This window comes from Scyliorhinus canicula, chromosome 12, assembly GCF_902713615.1.
Source record: "Scyliorhinus canicula chromosome 12, sScyCan1.1, whole genome shotgun sequence".
Lineage (NCBI taxonomy): Eukaryota > Metazoa > Chordata > Chondrichthyes > Carcharhiniformes > Scyliorhinidae > Scyliorhinus > Scyliorhinus canicula.
This window is the reverse complement of record NC_052157.1, coordinates 153,083,309-153,104,622: the sequence shown is the minus strand read 5'-3', so window position 1 is coordinate 153,104,622 and position 21,314 is coordinate 153,083,309. Positions and strand designations below refer to the sequence as shown.

At 48.9% G+C, this 21,314-nt stretch overlaps 1 protein-coding gene across 1 annotated transcript in view; it reads right to left on the bottom strand.

Moving 5' to 3' along the window:
• LOC119975226 (multidrug and toxin extrusion protein 1-like) overlaps window positions 1-21,314 on the bottom strand; it is a 75,241-nt gene that overhangs the window by 21,505 nt on the left and 32,422 nt on the right. Inside the window, exons 5-12 of the mRNA XM_038814857.1 lie at window positions 19,728-19,876; window positions 19,285-19,327; window positions 13,399-13,443; window positions 12,410-12,507; window positions 11,893-11,990; window positions 9,111-9,224; window positions 5,570-5,637; window positions 1,077-1,185 (exon numbers count right to left, since the gene is read on the bottom strand). Coding sequence (XP_038670785.1) covers window positions 1,077-1,185; window positions 5,570-5,637; window positions 9,111-9,224; window positions 11,893-11,990; window positions 12,410-12,507; window positions 13,399-13,443; window positions 19,285-19,327; window positions 19,728-19,876 — 724 coding nt within the window. The remainder of the gene's footprint in view (window positions 1-1,076; window positions 1,186-5,569; window positions 5,638-9,110; window positions 9,225-11,892; window positions 11,991-12,409; window positions 12,508-13,398; window positions 13,444-19,284; window positions 19,328-19,727; window positions 19,877-21,314) is intronic.

Below are 21,314 nucleotides of genomic sequence, written 5' to 3'. Positions count from 1 at the left end.
AATTAAAGCGACTGTATGTTTTGCATGTCCATGCTGGCGCGGGGCATGGAACACGTCTATGCCACCATCGAGGCCCCGGTCTTCCATTGGCCTCCAATCGCCGACCTTGATTTTCGGTTGACGCCCAATTCTCCGCCTGAACGCGATTCGTTATTCCGGCGTCGCTGGACAGAGAATCCATTCCCTTTTCCTGAGTGAGAGATTTTGCTTATTGTTTCGTCTCCCACAGAGATATTTGGTAGAGTGGGGTTGTTCCCCTTGGAACAGAGGGGGGACATGATTGAGATGTATAAAATTATGGGGGGCATAGATAGATTGGACATAGATGGTGGAGGGGGGGGGGGGTCAATGACCAGGGGGCATAGATTTAGGGTGAGGAACAGGAGGTTTAGAGGGGATGTGAGGAAATACGTTTTCCCCAGAGGGTGATGGGAGTCTGGAACTTGCTATCATTTAAGAAATATTTCGATGTGCACTTCCGATTGGAAGCCCTACCAGGCTTAGACCAAGTGCTATGGGATTGGGATACTTAGGTGGTTGTTTTTGACCAGCGCGATGGGCCGAAGGGCCTTTTCTGTGTTGGCGACCTCCATGACTCTCGGCAACACTTTTCACATTCAGTGTCCCAATTATCCCAATTATACATGCTCTTTTGAAACCCATTAAAAGAGGCACTCTCCCCGAGTCGTACTCCTTTTGAACAAACAAAAAACAATAAATTAAACAAATAGGTTATCTTCCTATTTTATGTGCTCACAGACAATTAATACATGTCACCTTTTTCTGTTAACCATATCAATATAATTCACCTAGTGTTTACAAACCTTAACAATGTCATTGACAAGACATTAACGTTGCAATCAGGTACTCATTCAATAGTTACAGTCTCGGCTCATTCACCAAGAGTGGTCAATAGGGAAGGTTATGGAGGATGTCGACAACCAGGGAGCTGTGTCTGAATGAGGAGACATACCCTTCAGGGCTGTTTGAAAGGGGAGACCATTGGAGAGGTTGTGAGGGTTCATTGTTTGAATAACCACAGTTTTTAGTCATTGAGTTTAAACAGTTGGACTCACCCATGCAGCACAGAGCAACCTTAGCAGAGTTTACAGCCTGCTCTGGATTCCTGGCACCGAGCGCGCTCCCCACGTGAACAGTTGCAGCCGCACTGTATCCCATCGCAATCTTCGGGAGAAAGAACATAAACACTTACGTCAGGGTTGCTCTCTATTTTGTCCGCCCATTTAATCTGCTGTTCAAAGCAACTGTTCTGTCACTGTACCTGCTGGGTTGCACCTGTGGTGTGTACCTGTGCGGTGTACCTGTGGTGTGTACATGTGCAGTGTACCTATGGTGTGTTCCTGTGGGGTGTACCTGTGGGGTGTACCTGTGGGGTGTACCTGTGCAGTGTACCTGTGGTGTGTACCTGTGCAGTGTACCTGTGGGGTGTACCTATGCGGTGTACCTGTGGGGTGTACCTGTGCAGTGTACCTGTGGGGTGTTCCTGAAGGGTGTACTTGTTGGGTTGTACCTGTGGTGTGTACCTGTGGGGTGTACCTGTGGGGTGTACCTGTGCAGTGTACCTGTGGGGTGTACCTGTGCAGTGTACCTGTGGGGTGTTCCTGTGCAGTGTACCTGTGGGGTGTACCTGTGGGGTGTACCTGTGGGGTGTACCTGTGCAGTGTACCTGTGGGGTGTACCTGTGCAGTGTACCTGTGGGGTGTTCCTGTAGGGTGCACTTGTTGGTTTGTACCTGTTGGGTTGTACCTGTGGGCTGTACCTGTGGGCTGTACCTGTGGGCTGTACCTGTGCGGTGTACCTGTGGGGTGTACCTGTCAGGCTTACCTGTGGGGTGTGCCTTTGGGATGCACCTGTGGGGTGTACCTGTCTAGTGTACCTTTGGGGTTAACCTGTGGGATGTACATATGGGGTGTACCTGCGGCGTGTACCGGTGCGGTGTACCTGTGGCGTGTACCTGTGGGGTGAATGTATCAGCAAGCAGATCAGGAAGATCAAAGAGTCAGTCTCTCTTTTGTGCTGCCTTACCTCTCCTCAGTTGGGAAGTGGCTGGTTTAACAATTAACCTCATTAACCCCCAACCCCACCCCCTTCACCACCCTCCGGGTATCTGGAAGGGAGAAAATCAGAGGCCCCTGTTATTAATTACTATGGGTTAATGGCACTGCAAAATGTCCAAAGCATAGAAGATGAGTGAATATTGCCTGTGATTCCCTCCTTTCTTGCTTCCCACCCCTGCCTTCAAATGACCTTCTCATGCACAATATCATTCCTCCATGGCCTCCTCCCTTCCTATCTTTACAACCTCCTCGAACCTGAAGATGCTCCAAGAGCTGTGTGATCCTCCAAGTCTGGCCTCTTGTTCCTCCTTGACTTCCATTGCTCCACCATCGGTAGCCCTTTGATCAGCTGCACAGGCTCGAAGCGCTGCAATTCACTGATGTAAATGTCTCCTCCACCTCTTCACTTTTCTCTCTTTCACAACCCTCCTTTCAACTTATCTTCTTTGAACAAGCTTTTGGTCACTTCTCCCAACATCTCCTTCACAAAGTTTGTTTGATCATGCTCTTGTGAAGCTGCTTGGTATGTTAACTATGAAACAGGTGCTATATAAATGCATTATTAGGGGGCAGCACAGTGGCACAGTGGTTAATAATAATCTTTATTAGTGTCACAAGGAGGCTTACATTAACACTGTGTGGTAGTATGACTAGGGGTATTACGGTACCTGGGAGTGTGAGCTGCCATTGGTGCAGAGGGCTCGCTGCCCATTGGCCCAGGTATCGTGTTTCTCCGTATTCCTATTGGCTAAGAGGGAGGTAGCTCCGCCTACGAAGCAGGGTATAAGAACCCGTGTTCCCCAGCAGCCAGGTCATTTCTGTATGTCTCCTGCCGGACTCACTTCTTGCTGATTAAAGCCTTTCGTTTCGGACTTCAACTACGTTTCATGTCCATTGATTGTGCATCACACTGCAATGAAGTTACTGTGAAAATCCCTAATCGCCACACACCGGCGCCTGTTCGGGTACACAGAGGGAGAATTCAGAATGTCCAATTCACCTAACAGCACGTCATTCGGGACTTGTGGGAGGAAACCGGAGCGCCCGGAGGAAACCCACGCAGACACGGGGAGAACGTGCAGACTCCACACAGACAGTGACCCAAGCCGGGAATCGAACCCGGGTCCCTGGCGCTGTGGTTAGCACTGCTGCCTCACAGCACGAGCGACCCGGGTTCGATTCCAACCTCAGGTGACTGTGTAGTTTCCACCTTCTCCTCGTGTCTGCGGAGGTTTCCTCCGGGTGCACCGTTTTCTCCACACAGTCCAAAGATGTGCAGGTTAGGTGGATAGGCCATGCTACAATTGCCCCTAAGTGTCCAAAGATTACATGGGGATAAGGCGGGGGATTGGGCCTAGATAGGGTACTCTTTCAAAGGGTCGGTGCAGACTCGATGGGCCGAATGGCCTCCTTCTGCACTGTATCGAGTCTATGATTATTGTTCTTAAAGAATGGCCCCTTAAATGAGGTCAAAGAAAGCTACTGACAAACCGTGGAATAGAGCCCAACGCTCTATTGGATGACCTGATGGAAAAGTCCTCCACGTGCCATAAGCAATCCACACGGGTGCCAGGAGCATGCGTTACTATTGGCCAGTTGGATCTATTTCTGCTCTAAATTTACCTGCTTGTGAGAAGCCAGAGTGGGGAAACCTCTTCACAAAAGTGCACTGCAGCTTGGTGATAATACCAAGGTAAGAGGCACAGCAGACCAAGGGAGGACACAGGAGATTCCAGGGGAATGTAAGCAGGCGAGCAGACCGGGAAGGCAGGTGGCAAATGCAGTTTAAAACTGTGAAATTTGCCATTGGAACATTTTGACGGGGGGGAAAAAAACATCAGTGTAAGAAAGTACACACAATGTGGTCAGATTGTTCACACTGTGGAGAAAGAAAGAAACCCGATGATTTTGAAATTAACTTAAGGAGAAAGGGCCATAAAATAGGCCTCATGGGTTTTATACAAAAGCAAGGAATTGGTGTTAAATTCTTGCAAACCATTGGTCAGGTCGCATTCGAGCCACAAAAAGGGCACTGCGACAAGAGGCGGCATGGTGGCGCAATGGGTTAGTGAGAAGACTCACGGCGCCGAGGTCTCAGGTTCAATCCCAGCTCTGGATCACTGTCTGTGTGGAGTTTGCCCATTCTCCCGTGTCTGCGTGGGTTTCGCCCCCACAGCCCAAAGATGTGCTTGGTAGGCGAGTTGGCCACGCTAAATTGCCCCTTAATTAGGGAAAAAAAATAACTCGGTACTCAAAATTTATATTTTAAAAAACTAACAGCCAAAATATTGAGGCTTTTAGCCCTGGAACAGAAAAGGTTGAAGGAAAATCAGAGCATGGATTCCAAAAGTATGAAAATGTTTGCGGGGGTAAATGGTAAAAGTCATTTTTGGTAATTCGGTGCAGAGTCAAGGACAACATAAAAGCTAAAAAAAAAGCATACAAAGTGGCGAGGGTTAGTGGGAAGCCAGAGGATTGGGACGCCTTTAATAGCGAGCAGAGGACAACTAAAAAAGCAATAAGAGGGGAGAAGATGAAGTATGAGTGCAAGCTAGCTAGTAATATAAAGGAAGATAGGAAGAGATTTTTTCAATATATAAAAGGTAAGAGAGAGGCAAAAATAGACATTGGACCAGTGGAAAATGTAGCTGGAGAAGTAATAATAGGAAACAAAAAAATGGCAGACAAACTGAATAGTTACTTTGCATCAGTCTTCACGGTGGAAGACACCAGTGGGATGCCAGAGCTCCAGGAGAACCAGGGGGCAGAGGTGAGTGCAGTGACCATTACTAAGGAGAAAGTTCTGGGGAAACTGAAAGACCTGAAGGTGGATAAATCACCTGGACCGGATGGACTACACCCTAGGGTCTGAAGGAGATAGCTCAGGAGATTGTGGAAGAATTGGTGGTGATCTTTCAGGAATCACCAATGGCAGGAAGGGTCCCAGAGGATTGGAACGTTGCTAATGTAACACCCCTGTTTAAGAAGGGAGGGAGGCAGAAGATGGGAAATTATAGGCCGGTTAGCCTGACTTCGGTCATTGGCAAGATTTTAGGGTCCATTATTAAAGATGAGATCGAAATACACTTTGTAAAAAAGGACTGAGTCGGCACGGCTCCGTCAAAGTGAGGTCATGTCTGACAAACCTGTTAGTGTTCTTTAAGGAAGTGACAAGGAAGTTGGACAAAGGTTGAACCTCCTGCGTCACGTGAACAGCCGGCCTCTTTGATTACATTTTGCTTACTCTTCAAAAGTATGGATAGTTATCAATTTAACAAGTAGTTTAGTGGACGAGTTGCAATTTTGTTTCCAATTGAGTGCGAGTTATAGTGGATCAGCTGACGTAGAACGGAAACTCACTGATTGCAGGGGCTGTAAAAACTGGAAATTGTTTGACCTTCGTTTACTGCTCAGGGCAACGTCGTTCTCTTATTGATGAACCACGCTGAAGGCAGACAATTACTGCAGGTGTACAGAATCTTCAGCCTTACCATGTATAGTACTGATATAATCTGAAATATAATAGTCTGGGCTCCGAGTTGAACTTCACCAATTATCCCTGCAAACAGGAAAAGAACAGAGACAAAGTTAAAAGCGATGCCGAAACTCTGAAATAAAAACAGAAAATGTTGGGACGTTTTCAGTCCCTTTGGAAAGAGAAACATAAATAACGGCACCTGAGTGGGGGGGGGGGGGGGGGGGGGGGGGGGGGGGGGTCTCCCAGGACATCGGTGACCTCCCCCGCCGCCCCGAGTGGTTGGACTTGGCAGGGTGGCATCTTGACATTCACCCTGTCATCTGGACACCCTGGCAGTGCCACCCGAGCACCCTGGCTGAGGAACCAAGGAAGTGCCACCCTGACACTCCCAGGGTGCCGGCGCACAGTCAGGATGTCAGGATTGCCGTGCCAAGGTGCCCATTGGCACTGCCAGGGGTTAGGCCTGGGGTGGCCTTGCCAGGTAGAGAGTTGGGGGGGGGGGGTGGTCAAGAGGGATTCTTGGGGCCCTCCCCAAGGTTGGTGGCGTGAGAGGGGTGGTAATAAACGGGGGCAGGGGGGGCCGGGGAAGGGTGCTGGAAGGTGGAGGAACGCTCGGAAGAGCCAGACAAAATGGTACCCCAATCTGTGAGGTGTTTTTCCTGGTTCTGGCCTCACTGCAGCCATCGGGAAACACCCCGCTAATGTCCGTTTTTATTGTGGTGGGGCGGGTACCTATGTTGAATTAGCCTCTCTCATCGTCCCTCCTCTGCTGGGACCTGCATCTGAGAGAGTGGGGCACAGCTCCAGCTCTCTGCCAATGACACTCAGAAACCACAAACAGGATTCAATAAGAATGATTTGATAATGGACTTTCCGCTCCACCCCATTTCCTCCTCTCCGAAGCAGCAGAGTTGGATCTCCACTTGAGATCAGCAACTCAACACAGGGCAGAATTGACCCTCAGTCTCCAGCGCCACTTTCTAAACAAGATTATTTCAATTTAATTTGATTTAATATCGATGATGGGCCTAGCCCAGAGTGTGCTTCAGAGCAGAAGGGTATGAAGTGAAGTTGGGTGATTAAGATTGGCATCTGCCTTTGCCATTAACTAGTTACGCCTGACGTTAGATAGAATAGAACAGTACAGCACAGAACAGGCCCTTCGGCCCTCAATGTTGTGCCGAGCCATGATCACCCTACTCAAACCCACGTATCCACCCTATACCCGTAACCGAACAACCCCCCCCCCCCCCCTTTAACCTTACTTTTATTAGGACACTACGGGCAATTTAGCATGGCCAATCCACCTAACCCGCACATCTTTGGACTGTGGGAGGAAACCGGAGCACCCGGAGGAAACCCACGCACACAGGGGGAGGACGTGCAGACTCCACACAGACAGTGACCCAGCCAGGAATCGAACCTGGGACCCTGGAGCTGTGAAGCATTTATGCTAACCACCATGCTACCCTGCTGCCCTGATACGTTCTGTATCATTTCCTCATACACATAAGGCTTGAATATTTTCAATGTCGGAGAGGGTCACCAACTTATCTAAAATGGCACTGGAGGCCCGATGTGGGAAGCCCTACCCTGCCACCGGCACTCGCTATTTTCAATGGTTGCGGTGGGGGGGTCGGGGGTGGATTATACTTTGCACATCCTGGAGTTTCACTGTTACAGTGCAGCCGCCTTCAGTGAGATCTCATCCTCGCCTGTGGGATGTCCAGAACACAACTTGTACACATTTTCGACTCATAGCAGAAAGTCTAAAGTTAGAGGAATGCTCTGGAGTGGTGAAGCGCCCCTTTTTGGAAAAGTAGTGTGCCATTTTGAATAGGTCTAGAGACACCTTTGGGAGTGGTAAGTTGTCTTTGAGGTTGTTAAATGTAGACACAAATCCACGTAAAAAGTGGATAAACCCATTGGAATTGTTAAGTCAGTAAGGGAACTGTTAAGGGAACTGTCAAATGAACTGTAAAGTTGTGAAGGCATTTAAATCACCTGACCTTTAAATAAGAAAAGTCCGCAGGTTAAAAATAATCCAGTGCTTGCAATTTCACTCTGCCTGTTCACAACCTGTGGGTTATCATTATAGGATTTCTGCTGCATGACTGAATTCACAACCTACCATTCTTACAGTAGAATTTAGTTTGATTGATAACTCCAAGTGGTTATAAAGTCTTTGATTATGGGGTTGTGAGTACAAATGTTTGTTGTTATAAAGGAATATATTGTTTGATGCATTTAAATGGAGTGCGTGTTTTTTTTAAATCAAAGACAGCGTTGTTTTTTAAATGGTGAAATAATCAATAGAACCTAATAACTTTATTTTGTTTCCTCTTGGCATGGATCCTGAAGTCTGCCCTTGGTGGATATTGGGTGAGTTGGCATTGCACATGTTAGGAGAATGTTTGGTGAGTAAGGGTGTATGGCACAAAGTTGACACAAGGGTGGTGGGTGGATGGGGCCGAGGTGAGCAAGGAGGATACAAAGGGACATGAGATGTTGGTAGAGAATCATAGGTTGGCATATGGGGTATGAGGGGCCATGCAAGACAGTGTTATGAGGTGGCATGGGATGACATGGATGGGGTGGGGGGGGGGGGCAAGGCATGTGAGGGGGTAAGAGCTAGAGGGCAGTAATTTGCTTTATTGGGGTTTTTTAACAGCTGGGACAAAGTTTGGAGACTGAAGCCGGCCTTTCACTGAGCCCACCTCCGTATCTGGGAGCCCCTCTGCTGTCAGAACTATTTTTAGGGGCAACAGGCATGATTCCTGGAAAGGAAACCTTGATTGACCAAATAGACGCCTGTTGTTTGGGCTTTCCAGTGAGGTCAATGGGACAAAACTCCACTTTGATTTAATTGTGCCTTGAGTTATATCCTGTACATATCACTAGAACTCTTCCTTTGAGTGATTTCAGAGTTGCTGTTTAAGCTTCGGCTTGTTTGATTATTTGCCTTCGACTGATTTACCTGTCTTATGGTATTACTCGCGATGTTACCTTGCCCTGATCTATCACTCGGTGAGCGCGTGGGGAATTGTAGAACACGATTTGGCTGCAGGGAAGGCAGCAGGTGGGAACTCTGGCGTGTGCTGAGAGAAGAAGAATGAGAGCAAATTGCCACCTTTTACACGCCACGGACAGGACAATACTGTGGACTGAATCTCGACTGTTCCTCCAGGGGCTGGTTTAGCACAATGGACTAAACTGCTGGCTTGTAATCCAGAACAAGGCCAACAGCGCAGGTTCAATTCCCATACCAGCCGCGCCAGATTGTGGCGACTAGGGGCTTTTCACAGTATCTTCATTGAAGCCTACTTGTGACAATAAGTGATTGTTACATTAATATTACCCCCCAATGTCTTCATATTGTGACTGTTTGTGAACCGTTGGCAACCTCACTGCCATAAGGGAGAAAAGGGGCCTTGCTTGACTCATTCGAGTGTATCCATTGGCCTTGCATTTTGTTGACCGACTCCTCATAGCTTCTTAGTCACTTTGCGACGCCGGAAGGTGTGTTTTTCTTAGCAGTGAGGAAATTTATTTACCAACGAGGAAAGTTCCAATGTAAAACGTCCACCATTCAATACATAACATAAACAAACTGGGTATCGCCAGCCGTGTAAAGTGGCCCCACTCCTGCAGGCAGTCAGTCGACCATCCTACACAGAAATAAACAACAATGGAGTTACTAACACAGTATCGAATGTGTCAGTGAAACACACAAGGAGAAGGGAAGATAGGGTAGACAGAAAACATTCATATCATCCAGCTCACTGCAGCTGGCAAACTGTCCCTGGGGTTTTTACTGGGTGTTTCTGCCCTGTAATGTATCTACGTTCAGGGTGATTCTGCTATCTGCGGGAAACAGCACTCACAGGACATGCACTGTAAGAAAACTGTGGCAGTTCTGGGAAGCCCCAGTGATCTGAGACACATTTCTCTGTGATCCCTCTATAGTCAGTAGCCTGTTGAGACACATGCAGAGCGTGACCATTTGTGGAAGAGCCTGGGAATGTAACATAGCATGTGTGACAACTGGAAGGCTTTCGAAATATTGGATTCTAAATATTGGGCAATTTAAAAGTTAAAAGCTGCCTGGGATTAGAGTGTGCTTGTCTGCTGTGGTCCTTTTTTTTAAATGAAATGAAATGAAAATAAAAGCTGTTTTGCAGGGCCTGGGTGTTTTTAGCAGCCAGAAGATGAAATTGACAAAGGAATGCGTTTTTCAGTCTGGGCTAATGTGGTTTGACTGGAGAAGTCCCTGGGAAGTTAATGTTCTTTGCAGCCTGCAGAGATCATGGGCGGGATTCTCCGTTGGCTGATACCGAAATCGGGAAAGGCAATTGGATGGGAAATTGATCATGAGGCCAAAAACATGGGCAGTGCCAGGTGCCCACCAGAATGCCATGCTCTGGTGCCTCGACAGCAGCTACTCCGCACATACAGTAAACGCCGTCTGCGTATCATTAGCGGGCCTGACCCGGTATTCGCCGGGGCTTCCCATGCTCCACCTCCGCCGGGAGGAATTGTCGACGGCGCGTTTCACTTGTGGGTTCAAAAGTTGTGAAACAGGCGCAGTGGCTGCTCAGGAAGGGAGAGGGAGTACAAGGAGTGCCCAACATCGCTATAGTGTGCTGATAGTTGTGCCACTGACCGGAGGGCTTCTGTCAGGGCCGGAAGTAGTAGCAGGGGGTGATCAGGAGGTGGGCCGTGGGGACCGGCTGAATGGGCATGGAACACCATGCTGCAGCCTGCAGGCCCTTGGGCTGCGCATGCCGCTGACTGCCCACTGTGACCCTACTGCCGCGGGTCTTGTGGGTGTTCCCACTAGGTACCCTCTGGCCCCAGCCAACCTATCAATGGGATGGCACCAATGCCACCTTATTGGCTGGGCTGAGTGTGTGTTGGGAGCTGGGTGCTACTATGCGGCTGCAGCTTGTCACCTACTCAAGTGCCAATCCCAACACCGGTGAATCGGACACCGTTTTTCATTGGAATCGCTCGTGTTCCACGTGGCACTAGTGCGGGCCCATTAACGGTTCCAGAATTTCTCCGGGACCACCGCCAATTTTACTGTCGTAGTTGTCCACCACTTCTGTCCCGGCGTCAACACTTAGTCTCTGAGACGGAGAATCCCGCTCCATTTGTTTTCCAACTTGGGAAGATGAGGTCGTTGCTGGATGGAGCCAAGGAATGCAGGGAGACATTTTGAGAAGCTGCAGCGAAAGGCAGAGTTTTTGGAGAGACTTTGGAGCGAGCAGTTGAATTCTGATCTGCCTGTCACTGAGTCCACATTTCACCCACAGTCAGACGGATTGAAGGCTGTACCTTTCTTTACTTGTTGTTCAATGGGAAATTCAGCAGTAGCGTTTAAGGTGTAAATCAGAAGCTGTTCTTTTTGGCAGTGAAGTTAAAAAGTTAAATATTATATTCATAATAGAGTTTGTTTGGGCAGCACGTTGGCGCAGTGGTTAGCATTGCTGCCTACGGCGCTGAGGACCCAGGTTCAAATCCCGGCCCTGGGTCACTGTCTGTGTGCAGTTTGCACATTCTCCCTGTGTTTGCGTGGGTTTCACCCCCACAACCCAAAAGATGTGCAGGATAGGTGGATTGGCCACGCTAAATTGCCCCTTAATTGGAAAAAATTGGGCACTCTAAATTTTTTTTAAAAAAGAAAAAATAATAGTGTTTGTTATTAAAATAGCCAGAACTAGGCAGCACGGTGGCGTAGTAGTTAGCACTGCTACCTTACGGCACCGAGAAACCGGGTTTGACCCTGGTGCCAGGCCACTGTCCGTGTGGAGTTTGCACATTCTCCCCGTGTCTGCGTGGGTTTCGCCCCCACAACCCAAAGATGTGCAGGTTAGGTGAATTGACCACGCTAAATTCCCCCTTAATTGGAAAAGAAGACTATCTGGCACTCTAAATTTAGAGGAAAAAAATGTAAATAACCAAATCCCTATATATTCATGCAATCACCCCTGGAGCAAATCATTCTTCCCGCACAGTCTGACAAATAAAATAAGATATAGGGATTATGGTGTGGTACCCCAGCCATTGCTGGAGTCTGGCCTGCGATTGTGATACGTGGGGCAGGAGAAGAAGGGGGAACAGAGAAAAAAGTATCAAATAAATCAATAAATAAGGATCTCCAAAGCAAGTGAGTGTGATACACAGAGAGGGTCTGAATGAGACTCCCTATCCAATTGTTCTTTCTGTGGATTTCCCTGGAAATGAGAATTGATCAAGGTGTATACTGGGTGGCTATTGGATGTGGCTACTTTCACATCATTGCCCAAGATTTGAATAACCCGCTCTGAAACCTACCTGGCCAGGTGTTAACGTGCAGCTTTTTCCATCGAATGTATCCAAACAGGAGAATAGCCTGACAGTACTGAGAGATAACATTGGCAGCGGCCGAGCCTCTGAGAAAGAAGTGTGCATGTTAAAGGCAGCTTCAAATAAAGTCTGGGCCATTGTTCAGTGAAAGATTCATTTATCAGAAGCGGGAGTCAGGGGCGACAAGGTGGCGCAGTGGTTAGCACTGCTGTCTCACGGCGGTGAGGACCCGGGTTCGATCCCGGCCCAGGGTCACTGTCCTTGTGGAGTTTGCATGTTCTCCCCGTGTCTCCATGGGTCTCACCCCCACAACCCAAAGATGTGCGGGTTAGGTGGATTGGCCACGCTAAATTGCCCCTTAATCGGGGAAAAAATAATTGGATACGCGAAATTTTTTTTTTTTTAAATCAGAACCGAGATTCGAAAATATATGTTTGGCATTTGAATTGTTGGTTAGTATTTTTGAATTTTATTTTTGTAACTTTTAAACTTGTTTGTTACTTACGGCACTCCCAGGTTCAACACAAAGAGTAAGAGATAATTGATTCCAGCATTGATGATGTTGGCTATGAGACCAGTGAAAACCTGGGGCATGATGATCCCCTGGGAACAAAACGATAAAGTTATTGCTGGAATTACTCTTCAATAAACCAACATGATGTGTGACATGGTGCCAGGATAGCAGGAAGATGGAGTCGGGGCAGCACAGTGGCACAGTGGTTAGCACTGCTGCCTCACAGCTCCAGGGTCCCAGGTTCAATTCTGGCCTCGGGTGACTGTCTATGGGGAGTTTGCACTTTCACCCCGTGTCTGCGTGGGTTACCTTCGGATGCTCCGGTTTCCTCCCACATTCCAAAGATGTTGCAGGTTCGGTGGATTGGCCATGCTAAATTGCCCCTTAGTGTCCAAAAGGTTAGGTGGGGTGACTGGGATACAAGGATAGGGTGGAGGCGTGGGCTTAAGCAGGGTGCTCTTTCCAAGGGCTGATGCACACTCGATGGGCCGAATGGCCTCCTTCTGCACTGTAAATTCTATGAACTGCTCCCACCATATCCACGTTTGGAGTATAATTTTCCCCCAGTCTAAAAGGGTCACTTTCCCCTCAATTGCCCCTCAGTGTCCAGAGATGTGAAGGTTAGTTGGGGATACGGCGACAGGGGAATGAGCCTAAGTAGGATGCTCCTTTAGAAGTTTGATGGAGACCTGATGGGCCAAATGGCCTCCTTCTGCACTGGAGGGATTCTATAAAATGTTACTGGGGTTAAGTACTAAAAGTTGGGTGGTGGCTTGTGTTGGGCACAGTGTGGATCCATTGGGCAAGATGGCCCGTTTCTTTGTGATTCTGGCTACTTCTTCCAAACTGGCTCCTCCAATATTTTGAATGGACTACAGTTTACCACCTAAATAAGGACAATGAAATGGATGACTCCCAGATTATATTTGACTGCAATAATTAAAGTGATTTTATGTGCGCTCCAGCATCTGTTACTTTACCTGATTCTGAAGGTATCGGATCTCTAAGTCATAAACAAACACTGCCTAAGAAAGAATATTGAAAATAATTAGCAGCAGACAGGGCATCAATCACTATTAAAATTGAAACTCTGCTAAAGAGTGTCCTGCAGTCAGCATCACAGTGAAGCAGTCTGGGAATGGTGTCCTGCAGTCAGCGTCACAGTGAGGCAGTCTGGGAACGGTACCCTGCAGTCAGCGTCACAGTGAAGCAGTCTGGGAACAGGATGTGGGGGAAATGAGACAGTCACACACCTCCTTGTGGAATGTGCCTTTGCAAAGCAGGTCTGGAGTGAGATGCAGTGGTATCTGTCAAGGTTCATCCCGAGCAGCTCTATAACACAGGACTCTGTGCTCTACGGACTGTTTCCAGGGACACACACCAAAACAAATATCAACTGCTGCTGGAAGGTCATCAACTCGGTGAAAGACGCTCTTTGGTCTGCCCGAAACTTGCTGATCTTCCAATGCAAAGAATTGTCCTCGACCGAGTGTTGCAGACTGGCACATTCCAAGGTCCAGGACTACATGCTGAGGGACGCACTCAAGCTTGGGGCAGCTGCCGCCAAGGCGCAATGGGGAAAGACCACAGTGTAAGGTCTTACCAACAAATGTACACCGAGGGGTTGGTAACAGTGTAAAGCCCCTCGGTCCGTGTCTTCAATACCACAATGTATGAAAGAAACAAAGCAATGTAAATATTTAAGAAAGAACTGTAACTTATTGTAGGATACGTGTGTAACGTTATCCCAATTGAATTGAAGAAAGACAAATGAATGTAACTCAGATGGAAATGCACAGTCAAGACAATTTGAAATGTTCTGTAAAGTTTATGATAAATTTGATGAATAAAGTATATTTTTTGAAAAAGAAAAGTCTGAGAACGGTGTCCTCGCAGTCAGCATCACTTTGAAGAAGCCTGGGAACGGTGTCCTGCAGTCAGCGTCACAATGAGGCAGTCTAGGAACGGTACCCTGCAGTCAGCATCACGGGTGAAGCAGTCTGGGAACAGTATCCTGCAGTCAGCGTCACAGTGAAGCAGGCTGGGAATGGTGTCCTGCAGTCAGCGTCACAGTGAAGCAGTCTGGGAACGGTGTCCTGCAGTCAGTGTCACAGTGAAGCAGTCTGGGAACGGTGTCCTGCAGTCAGCGTCACAGTGAAGCAGTCTGGGAACAGTATCCTGCAGTCAGCATCACAGTGAAGCACTCTGGGAACGGTGTCCTGCAGTCAGTGTCACAGTGAAGCAGTCTGGGAACGGTGTCCTGCAGTCAGCGTCACAGTGAAGCAGTCTGGGAACAATGTCCTTCAGTCAGCATCACAGTGACGCAGCCTGGGAACGGTGTCCTGCAGTCAGCGTCACAGTGAAGCAGACTGGGAACGGTGTCCTGCAGTCAGTGTCACAGTGAAGCAGCCTGGGAACGGTGTCCTGCAGTCAGCGTCACAGTGAAGCAGTCTGGGAACGGTGTCCTGCAGTCAGCGTCACAGTGAAGCAGCCTGGGAACAGTGTCCTGCAGTCAGCGTCACAGTGAAGCAGTCTGGGAAGAGTGTCCTGCAGTCCGTGTTGCAGTGAAGCAGTCTGGGAACGGTGTCCTGCTGTCAGCGTCATGGTGAAGCAGGCAGGCAGCATCACAGTGAAGCAGTCTGGGAACAGTGTCCTGCAGTCTGGGAACGGTGTCCTGCAGTCAGCGTCACAGTGAAGCAGTCTGGGAACGGTGTCCTGCAGTCTAGGAACGGTGTCCTGCAGTCAGTGTCACAGTGAAGCAGGCAGTCAGCATCACAGTGAAGCAGTCTGGGAACAGTGTCCTGCAGTCTGGGAACGGTGTCCTGCAGTCAGTGTCACAGTGAAGCAGTCTGGGAACAGTGTCCTGCAGTCAGTGTCACAGTGAAGCAGCCTGGGAACGGTGTCCTGCAGTCAGTGTCACAGTGATGCAGTCTGGGAACGGTGTCCTGCAGTCAGCGTCACAGTGAAGCAGTCTGGGAACGGTGTCCTGCAGTCAGTGTCACAGTGAAGCAGTCTGGGAACAGTGTCCTGCAGTCAGTGTCACAGTGATGCAGTCTGGGAACGGTGTCCTCCAGTCAGCGTCACAGTGAAGCAGTCTGGGAACGGTGTCCTGCAGTCAGAGTGACAGTGAAGCAGTCTGGGAACAGTGTCCTGCAGTCAGTGTCACAGTGAAGCAGTCTGGGAACGGTGTCCTGCAGTCAGCGTCACAGTGAAGCAGTCTGGGAATGGTGTCCTGCAGTCAGCATCACAGTGAAGCAGTCTGGGAACGGTGTCCTGCAATCAGCGTCACAGTGAAGCAGTCTGGGAACGGTGTCCTGCATCTACATTTACTTTATCAATGGCTTTTAGTATTTTACATACCTTGATCAGATCCCCTCTCAGCCTTCTAAACTCCAGCGAGTACAAGCCCAAACTGTTTAATCTCCCCTCATACGTCAATCCCTTCATCCCCGGAATCAATCTGTGAACCTCTTCTGAACTGCCTCTATTGCCATCACATCCTTCCTCAGTTAAGGAGACCAAAACAGGACACAATACTCCCGTCTTGTCCTGAAAAAGCACCAGAAATCCGACCTGTCCAATTACCGCCCCAGCAGTCTGTTCCCGATCATCAGCAAAATGATGGAAGGTGCCATTGACAGTGCTGTCAAGTGGCACTTACTCAGCAAGATTCTATTCGTGGACGCTCAGTTTGGGTTCCGTCAGGGTCACTCATCCTCCCGTCCAAAACTGTACAAAAGAGCTAAATGCCAGAGCTGATGGTGACTACCTCTGCCTCCCAGGCAGCGTTTGGTAGAGGAGCCCCAGCAAAATTGAAATCAATGGGAATCAAGGTTGGAATCATAACTAACGCAAAAGACAGTGGTTGTGATTGTTGTTGCCAATCATGTCCACTCCAGAACATCACTGCAGGAGTTCCTCAGGGTAGTGTCTTTGACCCAACTATCTTCAGCTGCTTCATCAATGACCTCCCTTCCATCATAAGGTCAGAATGTTCGCTGATGATTGCACACGGATGATTGCACAATGTTCAGCACCATTTGAGCATCCTCAGACACTGAAGCAACCATTGTCCAAATGCAGCAAGACCTGGACAATATTCCGGCTTGGGATGATAGGTGACATTCATGCCACACAAGTGCCAGGCAATGACCTTCGCCAGCAAGAGAGGATCTAACCATCATCCCTTGACATTCACAGGCAATATCATCGCTGGTCCCACCATTACCAACGTCCTGGGGGTTGCATTAATCAGAATCGAAATGGACCTGCTATATGAATACTGTGGCTACAAAAGCCCAACCCATACATTAAAGATCAGGAAACGGCCGCGTTGGGAACGGGTGCGGAGACAGATGTTGCAGCCTTCGCCTCGTCGATCGCCCGAAGACGGATCCTGTTCGGGTGCAGATCAACCTCTCCACCCTGTGCCCTGGCGATGCAGGGGCAGGGGGGGGGGGGGGGGGGGGGGGGGGGGGGGGGGGGGGGGGGGGGGCCTGCTGGAATTCTTAATGCTTGAAAAGGTCAAATTTGAACTGAGGGGAAGGATGGAGGGGTTCTACAATTCATGGGCGTTATTCATTACGCACTTTCGAGAATTGGATCACGTCGAACATTAGGGGGGTTGGGGGCTGGGAGGGTTGGGGGGAGGGGGGGGCGGTGTGTGTTAATGGTGACCATGGGTGATTCCTGATTCCTTTTTGTCATTTGTTTATGCTAACATGCGGGCCAATGTCTGGGGTTTGGTGGGAGGATGGGATCGTTGTTATTGATATGGGGATCGACATTACATTCGTTATGGATTATTGTTTATTATTGGGTGTAAATTTGGGAGAAAATGTGAAAAAGGAGAATACAAAAATATATTTTTTTTAAATCATGAAACAGCAACCTCCTATCGGGTGCGCACATACCTTCACACCAGCATGTCCATGGAATCCTTCATTAGCCAATCAGAACATCCTGATGGAATGGCCAATCAGGGCACTGGAAGTTGAAGAAGGGGAAAAATCCACACTTGGCCATGGATGCCGGTGGGAGGCTGGAGTTTCCTGGTCCAGCTGCCAAGTGTCCGGCATTCGGCCCTGCAGGGTTCAGGAGAGACGGCCAGTATTTATTTTTGCCAACTGTAAATAGAATGGGAATCTGGGCAGAGAGAGTGAAGCTGTGTAGGTTAGGTGGATTAGCTATGCTAAATTGCCCCTCGGTGGGATTACAGGGAAAGGGTTTGGATTGGGTCGAGGTAGCGTGCTCCTTCAGAGGGTCAGTGCAGACTTGATGGGCCAAATGGCCTCCTTCTGCACTGTAGTGATTCTACGATTCCAATGAAGCATATTGAAGAGTAAAGAACACATTCCTGCAATCATGCAGGGCTCGGGTGAGGCTCCACCGGAAGTACTGTGTACGGTTTTTATCCCCTCATCTAAGAAAGGATATATTTGTCATGGCGGGAGTGCAACAAATGTCAACCACGTTGAGTCCTCGAATGAGGAGAGAGAGGGATTTGGGTGTGCTCGTATAAGGAATGCAAAACGTGTACGTAACAGGCGCAGCAAGCAATTATGAAGGCAAATTGCATGTTGACCTGTATTGCCAGAGGTTTGGAGTACAGCAATTAAGAAGTCCTGCTTCACTCAAAAGTTCGCGAATCTTTGGAATTCTCCATCCTAGAGGGTTGTGGATGCTCCATTGTTGAAGTCTGGGAGAGGCCGATGAATTAACGGATTTGGAGAGCAGGCAGGAAAATAGAGCCGTTGGCCACGATCAGCCATGATTGTATTGAATGGAAGAGCAGGTTCGACGGGCCGAGTGGTCTATACCTACTCTTATTTCCTGGGTCCTTGGGTTGAGCATTTAGGACTGAGGCGAGGAGACATCTCTTCATTCAAGGTTGCAAAGCTTTGCATTTCGCTACATCAGAGAGCTATGGATCTTCAGTGATTGTGTGTATTCAAGCCAGATCCTGCTAGAATTTTGGATGCTAACGGATACTAAGAGTAAGGGGATAGTGTAAGAAGCTGCAACTAAGGTAGAAATCTGCCATGATTTTCTAAAAAGCCAGAGCAGATTCGAAGGGCCAAATGGCCTGCTCCTGCTCCAATGTTAAGTTCACATATGGAGAACGGTGACTTGGATGGGGTACTTGTAGTGATCTGTATATCTGCTGGTATTTAAGGGGTTAACATCTGTATTATAGTGCGAGACAACCACTAGATAGAACTCAGAGGAGATTCCCACCTTTTCGTATCAGGAGTGACAAGTGAGCAGAATATTAGAGATATAGCTTAGTTGGCACTTGTAGTTGAACATTTATTCACTTAATCATCAGTTATAGTTGTAGAAGAGTGAACAAACTCATAGATATTTATATTCATTATTCAATAAATGTTATTTGCTTAATTTGAAGACTGACAGTTTTCCCGAACTGTAAGCACCAGCCCATTCTGGAAGTAAGCAAAAGAGTAACGACAAATTACTATCACGTAATATAACAGTACTGATGGTATCTGACTTTGGATTGTTCAAGACTTCTTTGTTTATTTAGCACTGAGACACTGAGTCCCTGTGGCTCCCAATGAGATCAAAGGAGCCCGTTGATCTGTCTACACGTTAGGTAATGAGTGACTTTAGTTGTCTAATGAGCTGCCTGCATGTGCTCACTCCTGAAGGGGTTGGTTTAGCACCGGGCTAAATCGCTGGCTTTGAAAGCAGACCAAGGCAGGCCAGCAGCACGGTTCGATTCCCATATCAGCCTCCCCGAACAGGCGCCGGAATGTGGTGACTGGTGGCTTTTCACAGTAACTTCATTGAAGCCAACTCGTGACAATAAGCGATTTTCATTTCATTTCATTTCATAATTAACTTACAGGAAGAGCAGGAATAAAGATCTTCACACAGAGTTGCGTTAACCTGCAAGAAAAATGAAAGATATTGGCATCAGCGGGGAGACCAGAGAAGAGCAACATCTGTAACAAAAGGTAAACTCAAACCATAGCAGCAAAGTCAGGCAGCACAGCGAAGCGTACTCCACCAATGGAGGCAGTTAGTTAAACTGGGCACATAGCAGAGTCACGGCCAGTCCTTGAGGGAAGGCAGTGTACAAGAAATAGAACAACATATCATAGAGATGGTGGGCTCCTGCTACTCTTAATGTTTCAACTAACATCTGGAATTAGGCAGCTTTGAATTCAATGTTCACTGCATTGTCTCACTTACATATTTAAGGGAATGAACAGCATTTTCATGTGGCTGCCTGGGGAAGCTGATAAATTGGAATTAATTTGCAATGAAAATTAGACAAGATACTCACTTGGCCACCGCAGGAGATTGTTTGAAAGCCAGTAAAATGTGCTTGATGTTGATGAAGATGGCCCAGCAGGGAAAGCAGGCTATGCTGAGAATGAGGATCCCTCTTTGGAGGATCACTCCGATTCGCTTCATGTTCTTACTGCCGTGTGTCTGCAAAATCAGAATAAAAGTTAAAGGGCTGAGGATTTCTGGCCATTCTCTGGCTGGCTGGATTCTGCGGCCCCAGCGCCGTGGGGCGGTTTCAATGGGAAGTCCCACCGACGGGCGACGGGAGTAGAGAATCCCGCCGCCAGTGAACGGCGTGACCAAATTCTCCGTCCTCGCTGGCAACGGTAGTGGGGCGGAACCTCGCAACGGAGAATCCAGCCCAACGTGAATTGGGCCAACACTGACCAGCATCTGCTGGACTTAACTTTTCTCCATAAGCTTAAAACTGCAAATAACATCAAAAGATTATGATGCGGAGATGCCGACGCTGGACTGGGCAGGGCACAGTAAAGAGTTCCACAACATCAGGTTAAAGTCCAGCAGGTTTATTTGAACTCACATGATTTCGGAGCGCTGCTCCTTCATCAGGTGAAGTGGAGGCACAGCATATATAGGAGAGACACAATTACAAGATAATTACAGATTGTAATGTGAAGAGTTATTAGAACATGAGTCTTTACTGAGACTTGGTTGAAAAAGGGACAGAGCTGGCAGCTAAACATTCCGGGATAGAGGTGTTTTAGGCGAGACGGGGGGGAAGGTAAAAGAGGTGGGGGTGTTCCAATACTGGGTAGAGAACATGGGCGGGATTCTCCCCTGCCCAGCGGGGCGGGGGGGTCCCGGCGCCGAGGAGTGGCGTGAACCACTCCGGCGTGGGCTGCCCCAAAGGTGCAGAATCCTTCGCACTTTCAGGGGCTAGGCTGGCACTGGAGTGGTTTGCACTGTGCTGGCCGGCGGGGAAGGGGCTTGCGCAGATGGCTTCGTCTCCGCACTGGCCATGGCAGACCGCTACAGCCGCTGGTGCGGAAGAATAGAGTGCCCCCATGGCACAGGCCTGCCCACGGATCGGTGGGCCCCGATCGCGGACCAGGCCAGCGTGGGGGCACCACCCGGGGCCAGATCCCCCTGTGCCCCCCCCCTCGCCCCCCCTCCCCCCAAGGAACCCGGACGCCACCCGCGCAGCCAGGTCCCGCTGGCAAATACCTGGTGCAACATACGCCGGCGGGACCTGGCTGCGGAAACGGGCGGCCACTCGGCCCATTGCGGGCCGGAGAATTGCCTGGGGGGGGTGCGATCCCTGCCCCCGGTACCTCCGGCGCCGGGGAATTTGGCAGCCGGCGGGGACGGGATTCACACCGCCCCCCCCGGCAATTCTCCAACCCGGCGGGGGGGTCGGAGAAGCCCGCCCCACATTCCAGTTATGCAGAGGGAGGACACCTTGCAAGAATCAAGTAACGAGGCACTGTGGGTAGAACTCAGAAACAGGAAGGGGGCAGTCACTATGATGGGGGTGTACTACAGGCCTCCCAACAGCCCACGGGAAGTTGAAGAACAGATATGTAAGCAGATTCGGGATAGATGTAGAAATAATAGGGTTGTT